Below are 17,871 nucleotides of genomic sequence, written 5' to 3'. Positions count from 1 at the left end.
TCGAAGCCAACTCCATTCTCCATACATAATTAAACACACACACTCAGACAGACACAGAACAATTAGCAATATCTAGCACACTTCATAAAATGGGCCTTATATAATCACTCATCAAATGCCTGTATGGATAGAAAAGTTTTGTTTGTAAAAGAAAGTCTGTTAATTATTCTGCTTTGTGTGTCTTTCATTTGTTTTTATAAAAGCTTAAAATGTTTTCTTTCTCTCTCTCTCTCAAGGAGTGTGGTCTGTACTTCAGAACAAATGGCTTACCTTGACTAGTGTCACTGCAAAAGAAGAGATGCTGGAGTAGGTGGTCCAGTGATTTAATTTAGCAAGGTTCTTTTTATGCTCTTCTTTAGTCTTGGGACAGTCCAGTTTACATTTCTTAACCACATAAATGGGGACAAAATGAACAGAACACTAGTGACCTGATTGTGGTTGGAAAAGTGTAGCAGGAAAAAAAAGTTTGGTGTCATTCTTTGCTATCTCATCTTTTGCTGCCTTCAAGCATGTCACTTCCACTTCACTGCTTTTCCTTGGACACACTATTTCAGCTTAGCCAAAACCATGGAGGTCTGCATTCAAATCCGTCACTCATCAGCCTCATGGTAGGTTGACCTTGGGCCGGTAACATATTTTACTGCTTAATCTACCTCACAGGATTAATAGGAAGCTGGAAACTGTCCTGATATTTTTAGAGGAGAAATATAAAATGTAATAAAAGTAAAGGTAAAAGTAGTCCCTTGACATGAATGTCTAGTCATAACCGACTGTAGGTGGCGGTGCTCATCTTTGTTACCAAGCCGAATAGCCAGCATTGTCGGAAGACAAATCCGGTGGTCATGTGGCCAGCATGACTGCCTCAAATGCTGTTTCCTTCCCACCGAAGTGGTACTTATTTATCTACTTGTATTTGCATACTTTCAAACGTCTAGGTTAGCAGAAGCTGGGACTAGTGACAGGAGCTCACCCCATCATGCAGCACTTGGGCCTCAAACTGCCAACCTTTCAATCATCCAGTCATCAGAATGGGCCTCTTAACCACTAAGCCACCAGATCCCAATAAAATCTAATAACAAAATTCCCAGACAAAAGTTGTCATATATTTGGTATTTTAATTGCCTTTTAATTTACGACTAAGATCAACTGGGGTGCATCTACATTGTAGAAATAATACAGTTTAACTCCACAATTGTAACAAACAACACAATTTCCAAAGAAAAGTTGTCATATACATGTCTCCACATTTGCTGGTATTAGGGGCATAGGAAACCCATGAATGTGGGAAAAAACTCAAATAACAAAAACATTATCTTTTTACCTGAAAGAACACCTCTCTAGGAATCTCTAGGGAGTTTATCACACAGGCAGGATCCCAAGCAAAAACAGAATTTAAAATGGAAAAAAAACAGGAAAGTGGATTGATTTTCAGACCATATCTGACATTAAACTGGACAGAAGGTGGAAAAAAAGTCAGACAACATTGGGGTTAATATGCATTAAAGTGACATTAACCCAGACAGAAAGTTGATAAAATGCATTGCTTTTTGCTTTCTGAAATTCCCAAAGTAAAAAAGTGGCACGTTTTGTTGACTTTCTGTCCAGATTAATGTCACATTAATGTTAATTAACCCTGATGTTTTTGAAAAACAACCCGCTTTTGTGGGGTTTTTTCTTGGGTTTTAAATCCCGTTTTTGCACTGGATTTGGGCAGTTTGCCTCTGTGGGATAAACTCATAAGTTCTCCAGTGCAACTCTGTGGTCAACATCTGCCAGACATTGACCATAGATTTGTGCTGGAGGAACTACAAATGCCTAGTGGAGTGCTCTCTCTAGGAATAATCCAGTTTGAGACCTCTTTGACTACCCTGGCTCAATGCTGGGAAATCCTGGGAATTGTACTTTATTGTGGCACCAGAGCAATCTGACAGAGATGGCTAAATGTCTCACAAGACTATAGTTCTCAGAATTCACTAGCATTGAGCCAGGGAAGTCAAAACAGTCTCAAACTGGATTATTTCTGCAGTGTGTTTTGGAGTTTTGACTGCCATGGCTCCCTCCTACAAGAATCCTGGGATTTCTAGTTTGATGATGCACCAGCACTCTGGCAGAGAAGGCTGATACAAACCCCAGGATTCTATAGCATTGCAACTATAGTTGTGTGAAGCTCCATTATTTTAACACAACTGCTGCCTGCCTACAGCTGCTCCTTGGCTGAAACCACCTGAGAAAGGAATGCTGTGACAGCTTCTAAACACTGTTTATCTCTAAGAGCAGCCTGTTATCTAATACATAAGATTTCCTCCCTGTTTGAAAGCGGCACTTTCAGAGTTTCGCAGTTCAGGAACAAAGTCCTCCCTGCAAACTCCTTCTTGGGCTAGAGAAAGTGAGGTTATAAAAAAGCATTTCAGGATTTTTCAATCTGATCTCCAACGTGGATTGACAACAGCTGAAACACTAGGGACACAGACGTCTTCTTTTTTGCAGCTGAAAGAGGTAATTTGTGTGTCTTTCTGGGAGAAACCCATACTTTGTACCAAGTGCTTGATGACAGCATTATCTACAAATGCAAAGGAAAACACAATGTTTTCTTTGCATGCTTCTCTGTGAAGGGATTCCTAAAAGGTTAAAGTGCTCTCAAAACCAACAGCCTGCCTTAATGCAATAGCAATTGCAGCTTCATTTATACACCACTTCATACCACCTAAGCAGTCTCTAAGCAGTTTACAATTGTAAGTGAATTGTCTCCAACAAGGTTGGGGAAGGATGCAAGGTTGGGAAAGGAAGGATGCAAGCCTGAGTCTAGCCTGAGCCTTTGGCTGGTATTGAACTCACCACCTTACGGTTACAGTACAGGCATTTAACCACTGTGCCACTAGGGCTCTTCACTGGTGCCACAACCACCTACAGTTCCCAGAATTCCAGAGCATCGAGACATGCTAGTTAAAGTGATATCAAACCGGATTATTTATCCAATGCAGATGCAGCACAAATCCTAATGGATTTCCTCTCTAGAATTTTTTTAGAGCCTCAGACCAAATTACCATATTTTGGGGATGGGATGGGAACTCCAACCAATAGGATTGGTTTGTGCAAATTTAAGCAACAAAACAGAGGGACTTCTGAGAGTTTGGGGGGGGGGAGGTTGTCCTGAGGAAAGGAGCCCCTGTTCCCAATATTTGAGAAGAGAAAGATAAAAGATCAAGATCAAATGGAAGATGTTGGAAGGGTTCTTGGAGCTGTTTTTAAGATGTGAGGGTCCACAGTGGCAGGGAGATTATTACTGTGTGTGTTGCGTTTCCGACTTAGAGCAACCCTAGGGTGAACCTATCATGGGTTTTCTTGACATGATTTGTTCAGAACAGGTTTGCCATTGCCTTCCCCTGAGGCTGAGAAAGTGTGACTTGCCCAAGGTCACCAGTGGGTTTCATTGAACCCTGGTCTCCAGAGTCATAGTCCCAACCCTCTCAAGTTTCTAACAGTTTTGTCTATTTGCGGACAAATGTTGTTGTTTCCCATCCACAACAACACAGATTGATTCTTCCTTATCCAAAATGCTTGAAACCAGAAGTGTTTTGGATTTCAGCGTTTTGAGGTTGTTATTTTTTAAAAATATTTGCATGTACATAGTGAGGTATTTTGGCAATGGGAGCCAAGTCTAAAATGCAATTCATTTATGTTTTGCATACATCTTATTTACACAGCCTGAAGGTAATTTTAGACAGAGTATTTTTTAATAATTTTGCGCATGGAAAAATTTTGTGTACACTGAACTATCAGGAAGCTAAGGGGTCACTGTCTCAGCCACCCATGTGGACAGTTTTGGATTTTGGAATATTTGGGACTTTGGAATTCTGGACAAAGGAGACTCAACCTGTAATAATTTCTTATCTACCTCTCCACAAGGCCAGTGGCAGAGTACAACATGGATTAAAACATATAAAACCATTTAAACATAAGCATAGGGCACATTAAAATCATCCAAACATAATATACCAATCTAAAAAATCAACTGGGTAGGTTGGCCACGAATAGATAGGTCTTTAATACTGTTTCAAAGTGTGCATAGGCTAGATTATTCCTCGGAGTGCTGAACAACAAATATCTTAATATTCTTAGTGCTTGAACATTTGAGAGACTTATGATCAATAATTCCCAAAGAAATTCAGCTACATAAGAATGACAATACTGATGGTCCAAGTTTGCCAGATTATTCTGGAGAGCTCAGCCCATCATAGCCTAGTCTCATAGGCGCTTGAGCCCCGTTACAGGATCCATGAGGGCGGAATGGAATTTAATAGTCTATAGGTTGCTGTAAGACCCATATTTGGGGTTTAATTAGGAGAGAAGTACTGTTCTGACCAATTCATGTTGGAGGATGAAATACAACGGGCCCTTGGTATCCACTGGGGTTTTGTTCCAAGACCTCCTATGGATACCAAAATCCATAGATACTGATGTCCCATTAAAGACTGTGGCATAGTAAAATAGTGCCCCTTATATACAAAGGGAAAATGAAGGTTTGCTTTTTGGAATTTACACTGTATACCTTTTAAAAAATATTTTCAAAGCGTGGATGCTTGAATCCATGGATTAAAAAATCCTCTGATATAGAGGGCGGACAGTACTGTGTTCAAAGTTTGCTATAAAACTAATAAAGTAAAACAGAAAAGCAAAATGGCTCCCAAAACCAAGAGGGCCAATTAAAGTTTAATTGCAGACAAAGGAAAAACTAAAATAAGGACATACAGTATTTACAGTAAAGTCCAAAGGTCTGTTCTTGGATATAGTCATAATGAAATTATAAATGCATGGTAAATTGAGAGTGTTTATTGTAAATTTGATTTTTTCCCCTTATTTATCTTAATAACCAAAGATAATTGCTTCTGAATTGACCCAGAATCATAATTCCCTTGGCTATTATCTCTATAATTCTGTAGATTCCTTCATCTGATCTTCTCAAGATATTTTTTTTTGCACTTTTCTCACTTGAACTTTTTCCCCCTCCTAATTATCCTCCCACATTATCATTAACTAGCTTGTTGCTTCTATCAAGTTTCAGTGCGGATACAAATTATTGAGTCATTTATCTTCAAACCATGCAACAAAATTCTTCTGCATAAGCAAAGTTTCACAATTATTTATAAACCCACTTAATAGCGCCTTTTGGCCCTTCTGGAAGCAGCCAGTTTGCTACACATTAGGAGAGAGAGCAGAAAAAGCCAAAAAACAAAAAAACACAACTAGGACACTTGTACCAAAAGTCTGAAACAAATATGTTGGCAGTGCATATATATTTATAGTTCATGGATGTGGATCTTAGCACAATAAGTGCTTAGTATGGAGAAGTTTCTGGGTCAGAATAGCTCTCCACCTAATGAAGAAACAGCACTCCAGCAAGGTCTAATTAAGAGATAGTGGGTCTGATTAGTAGGAAACCACCTCTGAGTACTTGCCTAAGAAAACACTACAAAATGAATGGGTTCTCCATTCATTAACAGTCAATTAGAAGGCACATACACAAAGTAAATCCTCCATCCCACTCTTTATGTAGAATTAAACCATACTGTACATGTACAACCTACCTTTGTGCATCTTAGAAATAAGTTCCCCTGAGTCCTGCTGTCAACAATGATGATGTATATTTTTTTTAACAGAACATGGAAGAAAAGGAGCATCCATATACACTGATAAATATTATAGGAGGTCCTGATGGAGTATATGAAGACCATGTCGAGTTTCTGGAGAAACATCTGAAGCTCATCACCATGAAGGAATTCCTTAAAAACAAGGAAGCTCTTAGTCACAAAATCAAAGCAGTATTTATGTGGGTCCAAAAGCCAGTGGTTAACAGGGAGCTTCTAGAGACCTTGCCAAACTTAAAGGTGATTGCAATCTCTGGTGTTGGACTGGATCACCTGGACCTAAAGTTAATTTTCAGCTTTGGTGTGAAAGTGGCTAACACTCCATTTGCAGTTACCAATGCTACAGCAGACCTGGGAATAGCTTTGATGCTAGCTTCTGCTAGGAGAATTGTGGAAGGTACAATTCAGTCTCCTATGCATTGCTTTAATAAATACTTTATATGTGAATTTGCTATGGTTAAAAACTTCACAGTAATCATATTACAGAATTTCTTAAATCAGCTAATCAGTGTTAAACATCTCCCATTACGTGTAACCTAGAATGCATTTGCTATCTTTAAATGCTGTTACAATATCACTATCATCTTGGGATTTTCCATATGCTACATGCACCTAATTACACAGACCTACCATTAAGAGTGGTCATGTTTAAAGAGCTCTACTTGAAAATATGTGTTGTAAGCAAAGTGCCAATGTGGGTTGGAGAACAGCTGGTTTCATTAGTAAAAATCTGTGCAAACCTGGCTTATATTGTTTCCATTATACAGTGTTTATGGTGCAGATACTAATGCAGTGAAACTTGATTATTAATAATCATAGCCATTACAGTGCACTTAAAATGCATTGACAAGGCTTCTGTTTTAAGGCTCCCATGTCTTAAACCACATAAAATGATGTGGAAGAACCAGTTATATTTATTCATTTTACTTATAAAACTATATCACCTTATGACCTTAATAAAAGCTCCCAATGCAGTGTGTTAAAGGAAAATCTAAATATACTTTAAAATCCAATGTAAACACTTAAAACAAAAAACAGGTAGGACATTTACACTGGAAGTTCAGCATAATAAAAGCATCTTCATCTCCCATTGAAAAGAGATACAGACAGTCTAATTTCTCTAGTAAGAGGGAGTTCCACAGGTGGGGAGTCACCACTGAAATGTCTCCCTCCAATTAGTTAAATCTTCCTAGTAGCAGAACTCAGATCAATGCCCCCAAAGACTACCACAGTCGATGGGCAGGTTCTTGGTAGAAGAGACAATCTTTTAAATATCCTGATGGACAAAAGACCTTTCAGATTCTTCTAGCAGAGATGGGGAATTGTGGTCCTCTGGATGTTGTTGGATAGCAATTTATACCAGCCCTATCCAACCGACTTAATTATGAAGCATTTCTTCATTTTATTTCTTTATTTTACTAAAATATTTGTCTTCTACCCTATATCATGGGGTCTTAGGATGGCATGCAGTAACAACAATTTAAACAAATTCAACAATACAATAATTTAAACAGATTAACATATATTAAACAATTTAACATGTTAAAGCATCTTAGAAGGTTAAAGTAGTCAAAACATTTGGTACATGTATATTTTGGAGGAAGTAGATCAGACCCCCAAAGTTTTACCTATGTTTACTACGTTTTGACTTGGCACTGAAAAGAACGAGCAGCAGTTCTAATTGTACCTTTGTGGGAGCATAGAAATGACAGTCCAAAACTGGAGGGCTACACCTTTTCTGTTGCTGATTTTTGGTTTAGGCAAACCTTAAATTGGACCCAGAGATAAATGTGGAACCATGTGAATTTTAAAAAAGTGATTGGTGGAATGATCTTTTTGGGCAAAAACTTCTGTCTGCAAGCTTGATTTCCAATCCAATATTGATCGCATACTGTCAAATTTTGACAGTATGTTGGAGGGGCCCTATGGGCCACCAAATCCATCCCACTCTCCCAAATCTATGCAGGAAATCCAGAAAGACCATCCCCAGTAGGTAGTTGTCCAGCCACTAACTCAAAACCACAAGGTTGCGAATTCAAGACCAGTAAAAGGGCTCAAGCTCGACTCAGGCTTGCATCCTTCCAAGGTCGCTAAAATGAGGACCCAGATTGTTGGGGGCAAATTAGCTTACAGTTGTAAACCGCTTAGACACTGCTTAGGCAGTATGAAGCAGTATATAAATGAAGCTTGTTTGTTGGTTTGTTTGTTTGTTTGTTTAAAAAAGACATCCAGAGAAACTCCGCCAAACCACTCTCACTATTAAGATGTTCCTTCTAATGTTCATTTGAAATCTATCTGCCTGTAACATAAAACCACAAGATATGATCCTACCCTCTGGGGCAGCAGAGAACAAACCTGCACCTTTTTCTCTAGGACAACTCTTAAGATACTTTAAAAATGCAATCATGCCACCTCTCAGTCTTCTTTTCACCGGACTGAACATGGCCTGCTCCTTCAATCTTTTCTCATATTTTTTGTTCTCCATACATCTTATTATCCTTGTTGCCCTTCCCTGATCCTGCACTAACTTGTCTATATGCTTCTTAAAATGGGGCATCTATAACTGAATACAGTATTCCAGATGAGGCCTGACTTGCACAGAGTATAGTGGGATTGTTGCATTCTCTGTCTTGGAAACAATTCTATTAATGCAAACTAAAACATTATTTGTTTTCTTTGCTGCAGCAGCACACTCCTGGCTCATGTTCAAGTTTAGGACCAACAATGTTCTTTTCAATGTACCGCTGCTAAGTCTAATGCCCTCCATTCTATAAATGTCCATTTGATTTTTGTGGTCTGAATGTAGAATTTTGCATTTGTGTCTGTTGAATTTCATTCTATAACTTTCAGCTCCATTTTCTAGTTTATCAAGGTTCTTTTGAATTCTGTTCCAATTTTCCAATGTGTCATTCACAAAATTTATAAGGATTTGCACTAACCTATAATCTAGGTAATTGATTAAAATACTGAAGTGTGTCAGGCCCAGAACAGAACCCCATGTCACTCCATGCAAGGCTTTCCTCCAGTATGAAATGCAGCCATTGATGATGACTCTTGAAACATTGTTCTCCAAGCAATTTTGGAATGCTGAATTGTGAAAATGTAGGGTGAATCCACACTGCAGAATTAAAGCAGTTTGACACCACTTCAACTGCCATGACTCTATCCTACCGAATTCTGGGATTTGTAGCTTAGTGAAGTATTCAGCTGGTCTGCCAGAGAGCTCTGGTGCTTCACCAAACTACATATCCTAGGATTCTGTAGGATAGAGTAATGGCAGTCAAAGTGGTGTGAAACTACTTTAATTCTGCAGTATCTATAGTTGTATCCCCTACTTTCAACAGTTTTTCGTATCTTCAGCAAATGTTTAAGCTCCACATTCATGGTATCACTTAAGAGTGCAGGTAAATTATTTCCCAGTGCTGTCCTTCACGGGTCCCTTTGAAACCTCAAACCTGTCTCTAGCAGTTGTGAAGTTCACAGGACTCTTTGTGTGAAGAGAGTAATAAATTCCTCAGATAGTCTTTTTGTGACAGGACAGGATATTAATTCAGGCACTAAAGAAGGCAAAGTACATCAATAGAACACAATTTAGAAAGTTTTATTTTTTTACTAGTTGAGATGGTTTCCCAGAAAACAAAGTCCCAGTTTAAGATGGTATACACTCTTCTTCCTTCAGTGCAGAATCCCATTACAGAGCACTTATACTTCTTATCATCCAAGTCATACAACAGGAAGAGCTGCATGGACCATACCTCTGTTTATTTCAATTCCTAGGTCACCAGATGTCAGTTTCTCCTGACACTAAATATTTTAAGGCTGACTGGCTGGGAGAAGACGTAACTGGTGCAACTCTGGGGATCATTGGAATGGGCACCATAGGTTATAAGGTGGCCCAGAGAGCCAAAGCGTTTGACATGAAAATCCTTTATCATAACAGGAACCGGAGGTAAATCTCTTCTTTGATCTGATTGATCTTACAGTAGATCTTGGTCTCAATCTGGATGTTTTTAAACTGATTTTCCTTTCCCGCTATCTTCAGCAATAATTGCTTCACTTCTGTTGCACTTGCAGATCCATTGCAAGTAAACTATTACTGACTTTTCTTGACCTGTCAGGAATGTGAACTTCAAAAATTATAAAGATATTGCTATCCCAGCCCCACTTTCATGAACACGTTTCAAAGGCAGTTGTTACCTGGGTAATGAGAGTAATGGGTTTATCTACAAGTATAAAATAGGAGTATAAATCAAAGCATAGAAGACACAAGTGTCAAATAATGTTGTTACCTGAACCAATTTTGAATGTAACAAGAGTGTAACAAAAGCTAGTTTTCAAACTTAAACTACTAACTTGTTGGTGTGAAGCTGTTCTACTCATGTTTTACAGGTACCTGTAAAATAAATTTTTAGGCATTTTAACAGACATTTTTCAGGTTTTATGCCATTCTTTTATTAATTGCAAGGACATTTTTAAGAGATAGAAAAGTAATTAATAACACAGTCGGTTATTTCCCACTTCACACTAAGTAATGTCATATGGGGTTTGGTATAACTGATTTAGAGAGCCAGTGTGGTGTAATGATTTGAGTGTTAGACTACAACTCTGGAGACCAGAGTTTGATTCCCTGCTTGGCCATGGACTCACTGAGTGACCTTGGGCAAGTCACACACTCTCAGCCCTGGAAAACTCCATGATAGATTCAGTTTAGGGTTGCCACATGTCAGAAACAACTTGAAGGCACACAACTGATATGCAGATGGTGCTTAGCTCTCTCTCTCTCTCTGGCCTTTCAGTCCATGTCCTTTTGAAATCCTGAACCTCACTCAGTGGTTTCAGGGGAATATTTTACTGCAACTGAGTAATTGTTTTATGTTGGAACTTTAGGAGCAATGTTTGCTTCTTACAAAATGTTTGCTTCTTACAGAAAAGAAACAGACGAACAGGCTGTTGGTGCTTTTTATTGCCACAAGATGGAAAATGTACTCCAACAATCTGATTTTGTGATGCTGGTTGTCAATTTAACACCTCAAACATGCAGGCTGATTGGGGAAAAGGAGTTAAAGCTCATGAAACCCACTGCTACTCTAATCAACATCTGCAGAGGTAGAGTATAAAACCACATTTTTATTCGTTTTGATATAACCACATATAACCACATTTTCATTCATTTTGATAAACCTACAGCAACTATGAAATTACCACTAAAATCTGTTTAAACACATTTGATTATGAACTTACTTAGGATAGTTCTGGCAACTGAAGGGCTATAACGGGTGAGAATTCTATGGTCCTCCAGAGTTGAACTGCACAACACTTAGCTAGCATAATCAGTGGTGCAAACACTGGGAGTTACAATCTGACAACATCTGGAAGGTTGCACAATTCTCATCCCTAATCTACAAATCCAGTGGAAAGCCCCACCAAAACAGTGGAGTGAAAACATGCTGTTTCTATAATCTCCGAGGCCTCTCAGATACTCTGGGGAAATGCTACCAATACACACCATTAGTTATGAAGAGCAGCAAATTGTTATTTAATTTATTAAGTTATTTTTATTGTTGTGAAATTTCTGGAAATGTCTACCTTAAATATAAAAATAATCTGACTGGGTATAGCTGCTGTTCACCTTTGCTTGGAAGAGAGCGACATTTATTATCTTTACTTGGAGGAGAGCAGCATTTATTACCGAGACAGCAAAATTTCTTGGTCTGTACCATCAGTTACACCATCAAAACACTCAAGTGTGAAAGATAACTGAGGAAGTTGAGGCTGGGATGTTGTTCAGCAGGGCTGGCCTTGCCCATTGGGACTAGCCTATTGAGCTAACAGGGCTGAAATGGTTGGGGATTGCTTTTGTAGGTAGCTACAGAAAACTTGTGTAATAAGTGTAGGATTTGGGATCTCCCTGCAGGGCTCTCCTGGAGACTCTCAGGTGCTGTGTATATGTTGCCTGTATCTCTGGGACTGACATGTTAGATATTCTATGATGTAGCCATGTGTGGTATCAAGGGTGGGATGCTTTTGTCATTATTATACCCCCATATTGGCTGTCATGGTTTCTTTTTTCCTGGATGATCCAGGATTATCATCGCCAGTGTTTTCTGGGATTGTTGAGTACTGGCTCTATTGCCAAGGTCACTGGGTGTGTGAATGGCCATTAAAAATGTTTTTGCTATATTCTCAGACTTGTCTTGAGCATATGTTGGATATGGTTGTAAGTATAGTGACCCCAGTTTCATTACAGTATAGAATTGTTCTGACAGTCACATGGATAGGATTAACTAAGGAAGTCACTATATTGTTGCAACAGATAGAGCTTATGGCCTGTTACAGACTGCCAAAATAAAGCTGCTTCGGGTCTCTTTGGAGGTATGCTGTTTAAATGATGCATGCATCCTAAGAATCTGGAAGCTACACCAAAGCTGCACTCCAGTGCTTAGGAATGGAGTGTGGCTTTGGCGCAACCTCCGGACTCTTAGGACCCATGCATCATTTAAATAGCTTACCTCCAAAGAGACCCGAAGCAGCTTTATTTTGGCAGTCTGTAACAGGCCTATGGTATGCATAACCGCTGTTGTGTGTTTGTGCACGCACAAGTATATAAACCTGAGATGATGATTCATCTGAAACTCCCTAGCTAGTGTGAGCAATATTAGCATGTGCTTTCAAGTATGATAAGACCTGTGGGAACATGTTGATTCCATTGAAGAATGCAATTAAATCAGCAGATGTCCTTTTTCAGATCAACACAGATACACAACACAGGTATACAAAAGTCCTATATGCTTCTTTTGGAAGAGAAACCTTAGTTGCAACTTCATGAAGCCTGAGAACTTTCTGTAGTATGCAGGCTACACTTGAATAGGGAGATCACTTTAGGTATGCTGAAACTAGATGGACCAAATATTCCAAGAAAAAGGAATATGCAGCCATCCAGATGTTGTTGGACTACACATCCCAACAACTCTAGCCAGTGCAGCCAGTGGTGAGTAAAGAGGTAATGACATTTGGACAACCACACATTTCCCATCCCCAAGATACTGAACATCAGTTATAGTTTGGTGAAAATCTTTTAGTAGAATTTGGAGGTCTTTATTTTCTATTTTGCAGTTAAAAAATCAATATCTTGGTTTAGGAAAATTATTCTATTTTTAATTTAGGCCAAGTGGTTGATCAAGATGCCCTGGTGAACGCTCTCCAGAATGGAGTTATTAAGGCTGCAGCTTTGGATGTGACATATCCTGAGCCATTACCAAGGTAAACATTGTTCAGTATTAAATGGTCAAGTAGGATTACAATTTCTAGTCTATGAATATATAGGACTATTCTAGTCTATGAATGTTTTGGCTCTGCTATCATGTCTTTGGCATAATCTATCCCAAAATATGTTCTGACTCCTAATTCATGTAATTCATCTCAGACCAGGGTTATATTAAGATTAGATAGCTGTCTACTAACTCCAAAAGAACACAAATGTGGTTTGTTTAAAATCTGGGTATTGTTTGTCAGATGTGTTGGTGTGAAAGAAAAATAACGCTAAAATAATCTGAATGGAAAGCTCCTTTGTACTTTTGAAATTTAGCAAAAGTAAAAAGAAGCTGGTTTTGATGACTTTGCGTTCAGGTTATTTTTGCGTTACTTCTCTTTCACGCAAATGTCATTTGAAAAACACCCCACAATTATGTTTTTTTCCCCAAAAAACTTTCTGTTCTGGTTAACCCTGAATGTCGTCTGAAAAACAACCCACAAATGCGGGTTGTTTACAGTTTAAATCTATTTTCTGCACAGGATTCGTCCAATGTGATATACTTCAATGTAATGTGTTATGTAGGGAATAGAATGGTTAGTAGGATTATGCGATAACATTTACTTGGGTTGAATGCTAAGTTACAATAATGCCCATCCATCTACTCACGTTTAGAGGTAATATTATGGAGTGCTGAACTGTAATCCTTATATTTGTGCTTATGGAAGTACCTGTAACTCCAACCATAATATTTCGCTTTATTTATTTCATTTGTATGCCACCTTTCTTCCAGAATGAGACCCAAGGTGGATCCCAAAGAAAGCACATTTTAAAAACTTGACGTCAAAAATTAAAACAATATTTTAAAAAACCATTAAACTATATGGAATTATTTAAAAGATATACAAATGTAAAAAATAAAATAAAATATACATCCGAGTAAGAAACTTCCCTGCTTACCCATTAAAAGCCTGCTTAAACAAAAAGGTCTTTGCCTCCTGGCAAAAGGAAGGCAGGGAGGTCAGCCTTGCCTCCAATGGAAGGGAGTTCCAGAGGATGGGAGCAATCATGAAAAAGGCTCTCTCAAATGAGACTGCATTGATAGTGGGACTGAGAAAGTCTTTCCCTGTCGATCTTAAAAGTCTGATAGGTTTGTATGGGTTTGCTTTAAATTGTTTCTCCCCACCCTATTTTCAGAACAGAAATAGTTTAATATGCATCATTAACATTTAATGAAAATCTCTGATTTCCTTTCCTTCCCCTCCAGAGACCATCCTTTGCTACATTTAAAGAATGTGATTATAACACCACACATTGGAAGTGCAACTTCACAAACCCGCCGCCTTATGATGAAAAACATGGTCGAAAGCATTGTAGCTGCAGTAAATGATCTTCCAGTCCCTAATGAAGTACATCGTGGGTAATATGTCCTACCTGTGCTCCTGGATGAATACCCCCATTCTATGTACAGTCATCTGTATCTGCCTCAAATCTTACTTAAGAAAGTGATGTATGGATTTTTCCCTGCAACAGAATCTCTTGAATCACATTCCTCAGATCTGTAAAAGATAATATGGATAAACAGGGAATTTTTTGTTACTTTTATTGTATTCTTCAGATTATTCTACAGAGATTTGCTAAAGGGAATAGGAAATCAAAGTGGAAAATAAAAAGTTAAGAGATTTGTTGCAATTTGTCACTTTAAAACCTTGTGTATTAGAACTCTAGTGCTGAGAATCGAAATATCAAAGAAATGTGTTGCCAAGCATTTCAAGTATTATCCCTAAAAATGTCAGTTACATATGTCCAGAACTTTAAAAACATACTTTTTTGGACTACAATTCCCAGTCTCCCTTAGCCAGCATGGCCACATTGTAGTAGTCTAGGACAGTGATGGCGAACCTATGGCACGCTGTAGTAACATGCACAGTTTCTGAATTTGTGTAGCTGCTGACTGTGACACATGGGGGCTGTCCAAACTGCAGAGATAATCCAGTTTGACACCACTTTCACTGCCATGCTTAATGAAACGGAATTCTGGGAACTATAGTTTTGTGAGACTTTTAGCCTTCTCTGTCAGAGAGCCCTGGTGCCACAATAAACTACTGTACAAATTCCAGAATTCCATAGCATGGAGCCATGACAGTTAAAGTGGTGTCAAGCTGGATTTATTTCTGTAGGGCAGATGCTGCCAAAGTGCATTTTTGCAGTTACCAAAAATTCAGAAGGGGATGTGTGCTCCATCATGGAATGCATGGCATGGTATCTTGGATCAGCTTTAACAGAGTCCACCCACAGCCAAATGCTTAGCCTTTTCTGTGTAAATATTTTAATTCAAATTATTCTTACCTAAAAAACCCAAAAACTAACACTACCACAATTTCACCAGGAAGGCTTACATTAATGATGTGTCATGTTTAAGAGGAAAAGGGAATTTGAAGATTCTGGATTCAGAAACATGAGCAGCAAAAATAGGCCTACAGTAATTCTGTAAAGTCAGGGTTGAAATACATTTCTGGTATATCTGTATACGAACAAGAAACTAATTAATGGTTTAGATGTCTGCTAGTATTATATTAGAGGAAGTATGCTACAGATGATATATCCTGTTGCATGTTTTTGTCAGGCTGTTAGCCATGTTTGATGGCCAATTTGAAATGTAATGAAAAGGCAGCAAGTTGTAATGGTCCAAAAAACACTGAAGCAGAATAGCAAATCTGGGTATTTTACCATCTGAACCAAAATCATCATCATAATTCACCATAATCACTACAAGTACCTCACTTCTCCTCTGGTAGGTACATAAATAATAAACTTGAATCATTGGTCCAATGCACACTGCAGAAATAATCCAGTTTGAGACCGCTTTTAATTGCCCTGGCTCAGTGCTAGGGAATTCTGGGAACTGTAGTTCTGTGAGACATTCAGCCTTATCTGTCAGAGAGCTCTGGTGCCATAATGAACTACAATTCCTAGGAGGACCTAGAGATTCCTAGAGAGGTGTTCTCTCAGGTAAAAACATAGGCCTTTATCACATGGAGGCTTACCGTCAACAAAACGTTCCTGAAGCACAAAGGCGTGAGATAGCCAGTAGCGCTTCTAAATCATCATTGAGGTGTCCTGCTTCTCTCCTGTTGTCAAAGTGTTTGCAGAGCAGCCATTTCTTGAATAACTGGAAGTTCTGTTATTCAAGAAATGACTGCTCCGCGAACGCTTTGACAGTGGGAGAGAAGCAGGATGGCTCAATGATGATTTAGAAGTGCTACTGGCTATCACACCTTGGCACTTCAGTAATGTTTTGCTGGCATTTTAGCAATGCTAAGTGCCTCCATGTGATAAGGGCCATAGTGTTTTTTGTTACTTGCGGTTTTTCCACATTTCACAGGGGACAGCCCTGTGCCCCTAATCCCAGCGAATGTGGAGGGACAAGTGTACTTTCAAGTGTATATGTGTAGCTGTGGGTTGTAAATCTTGCAGTAAATATCTAGCTGCTTTGTGGCTCCCCTCCCCACTCTTGCTTTCAAGATTTCCTCTCCATTAGGTGCAGCAGTTGGTCAAGATGCTTTGGTAGAAGCACTCCAAAATGGGATTATTATTAAGGCTGCAGCTTTAGATGTGACATACCCTGAACCCCCTGCCAAGGTAAAATTGTAGGGAATGAACAGAGATAATATATCTTTATTGGTCCAGCCATTATTCTGAACACATGACAACACCAGCCATAGACAAATAAACTGCACCGGGTGACACCAAGAGTCCATGTGAAAAGGATCTAGGAATCCTAGTAGACCACAAGTTGGACATGAGTCAACAGTGTGATGCGGCAGCTAAAAAGGCCAACGCTATTTTAGTCGGCATCAGTAGAAGTATAGTGTCTAGATCAAGGGAAGTAATAGTGCTGCTCTGTGCTGCTTTGGTCAGGCTTCACCTGGAATACTGTGTTCAGTTCTGGGCACCACAGTTCAAAAAGGACGTTGACAAATTGGAGCGTGTCCAAAGGAGGGCGACAAAAATGGTGAAGGGTCTGGAAACCATGTCCTATGAGGGGAGATTTAGGGAGCTGGGGATGTTCAGAGAAGTGAAGGTTAAGAGGTGATACTGTGTTTCTCCAAAAATAAGACACTGTCTTATATTTATTTTTCCTCAAGAAGACGCACTATGGCTTATTTTCAGATGATGTCTTATTTTTATTAAGTATGTTACAACAATCTACATTTATTCAAATATAGTTATGTCATCTTCTTCTGGAAATCACCATAACTCTCCAAGCCCAGAATTTCCATCCTGAATTCCTTGCGACTCCAGTCCCTTTAGACCCATTGACCCCAATCTTTCCACTCCCTTCCTGCCCTCTTCTGTTTTGCTCCTGGCCTATCACTATGTCTTCTTTTTTGGGGTATGGCTTATATTGCGCAAATGCTCAGAAATCCTGCTATGGCTTATTTTATGGGTATGTCTTATTTTCAGGGAAACAGGGTATGATATCCCCGTTTAGGTATTTGAAAGGATGACATATTGAGGATGTAGCAAGCTTTTTTCCTGCAGCTCCAGAGAATAGGACACGGAGCAATGGATTCAAACTACAGGAAAAGAGATTCCAGCTCAACATTGAGAAGAATTTCCTGAAAGGGAGAGCTGTTCGACTGTGAAACACGCTCCCTTGGAGTGTGGTAGACTGGTTAAAATCCAGAATTTGACTAATGCTCAGGAGCTGAAGATTACAATGCTGACATGCACTAAGACTAGCAAAGGTTGATATTGTAGGTCATGCGAAATTATCTGTTTTGGAATGTAAACAATTTGGAAATGGCTCCTAATTTAAGATTCAAACCCAAATAAAAGGAAGTATTGTCTAAACAGTTTGAGGACAGTGAAACAAAACATATAGATAATGCTTTGATTGATGGGTACCACAAGGGATAGAGACGTATGTTAGGTGTAATCAATGAATATACAGGGATGTAAATGTTTAATTCA

At 38.9% G+C, this 17,871-nt stretch overlaps 1 protein-coding gene across 3 annotated transcripts; it reads left to right on the top strand.

Moving 5' to 3' along the window:
- Positions 1-6: 6 nt before the first annotated feature.
- Positions 7-14,929, top strand: LOC121927555 (probable 2-ketogluconate reductase). 3 transcript variants are annotated; one of them, XM_042461246.1, is made up of 6 exons: positions 7-306; positions 5,658-6,042; positions 9,423-9,594; positions 10,573-10,751; positions 12,809-12,905; positions 14,162-14,929. In XM_042461246.1, exons 2-6 carry the CDS (start codon positions 5,661-5,663, stop codon positions 14,316-14,318), a joined length of 987 nt encoding a protein of 328 aa, XP_042317180.1. In that variant the 5' UTR covers positions 7-306; positions 5,658-5,660; the 3' UTR covers positions 14,319-14,929. The 3 variants fall into 3 exon arrangements, with proteins under 3 accessions (XP_042317180.1, XP_042317181.1, XP_042317179.1); XM_042461247.1 differs by having other exon boundaries at positions 7-310; XM_042461245.1 differs by lacking the exon at positions 7-306 and adding an exon at positions 2,057-2,496.
- The last annotated feature ends 2,942 nt before the right edge of the window (positions 14,930-17,871 follow it).

The sequence above is a fragment of the Sceloporus undulatus genome, chromosome 4 (genome assembly GCF_019175285.1).
Source record: "Sceloporus undulatus isolate JIND9_A2432 ecotype Alabama chromosome 4, SceUnd_v1.1, whole genome shotgun sequence".
Taxonomy (NCBI): domain Eukaryota; kingdom Metazoa; phylum Chordata; class Lepidosauria; order Squamata; family Phrynosomatidae; genus Sceloporus; species Sceloporus undulatus.
Note: the sequence above shows the minus strand (reverse complement) of the source record. Positions and strands in the feature narration are given on the sequence as shown.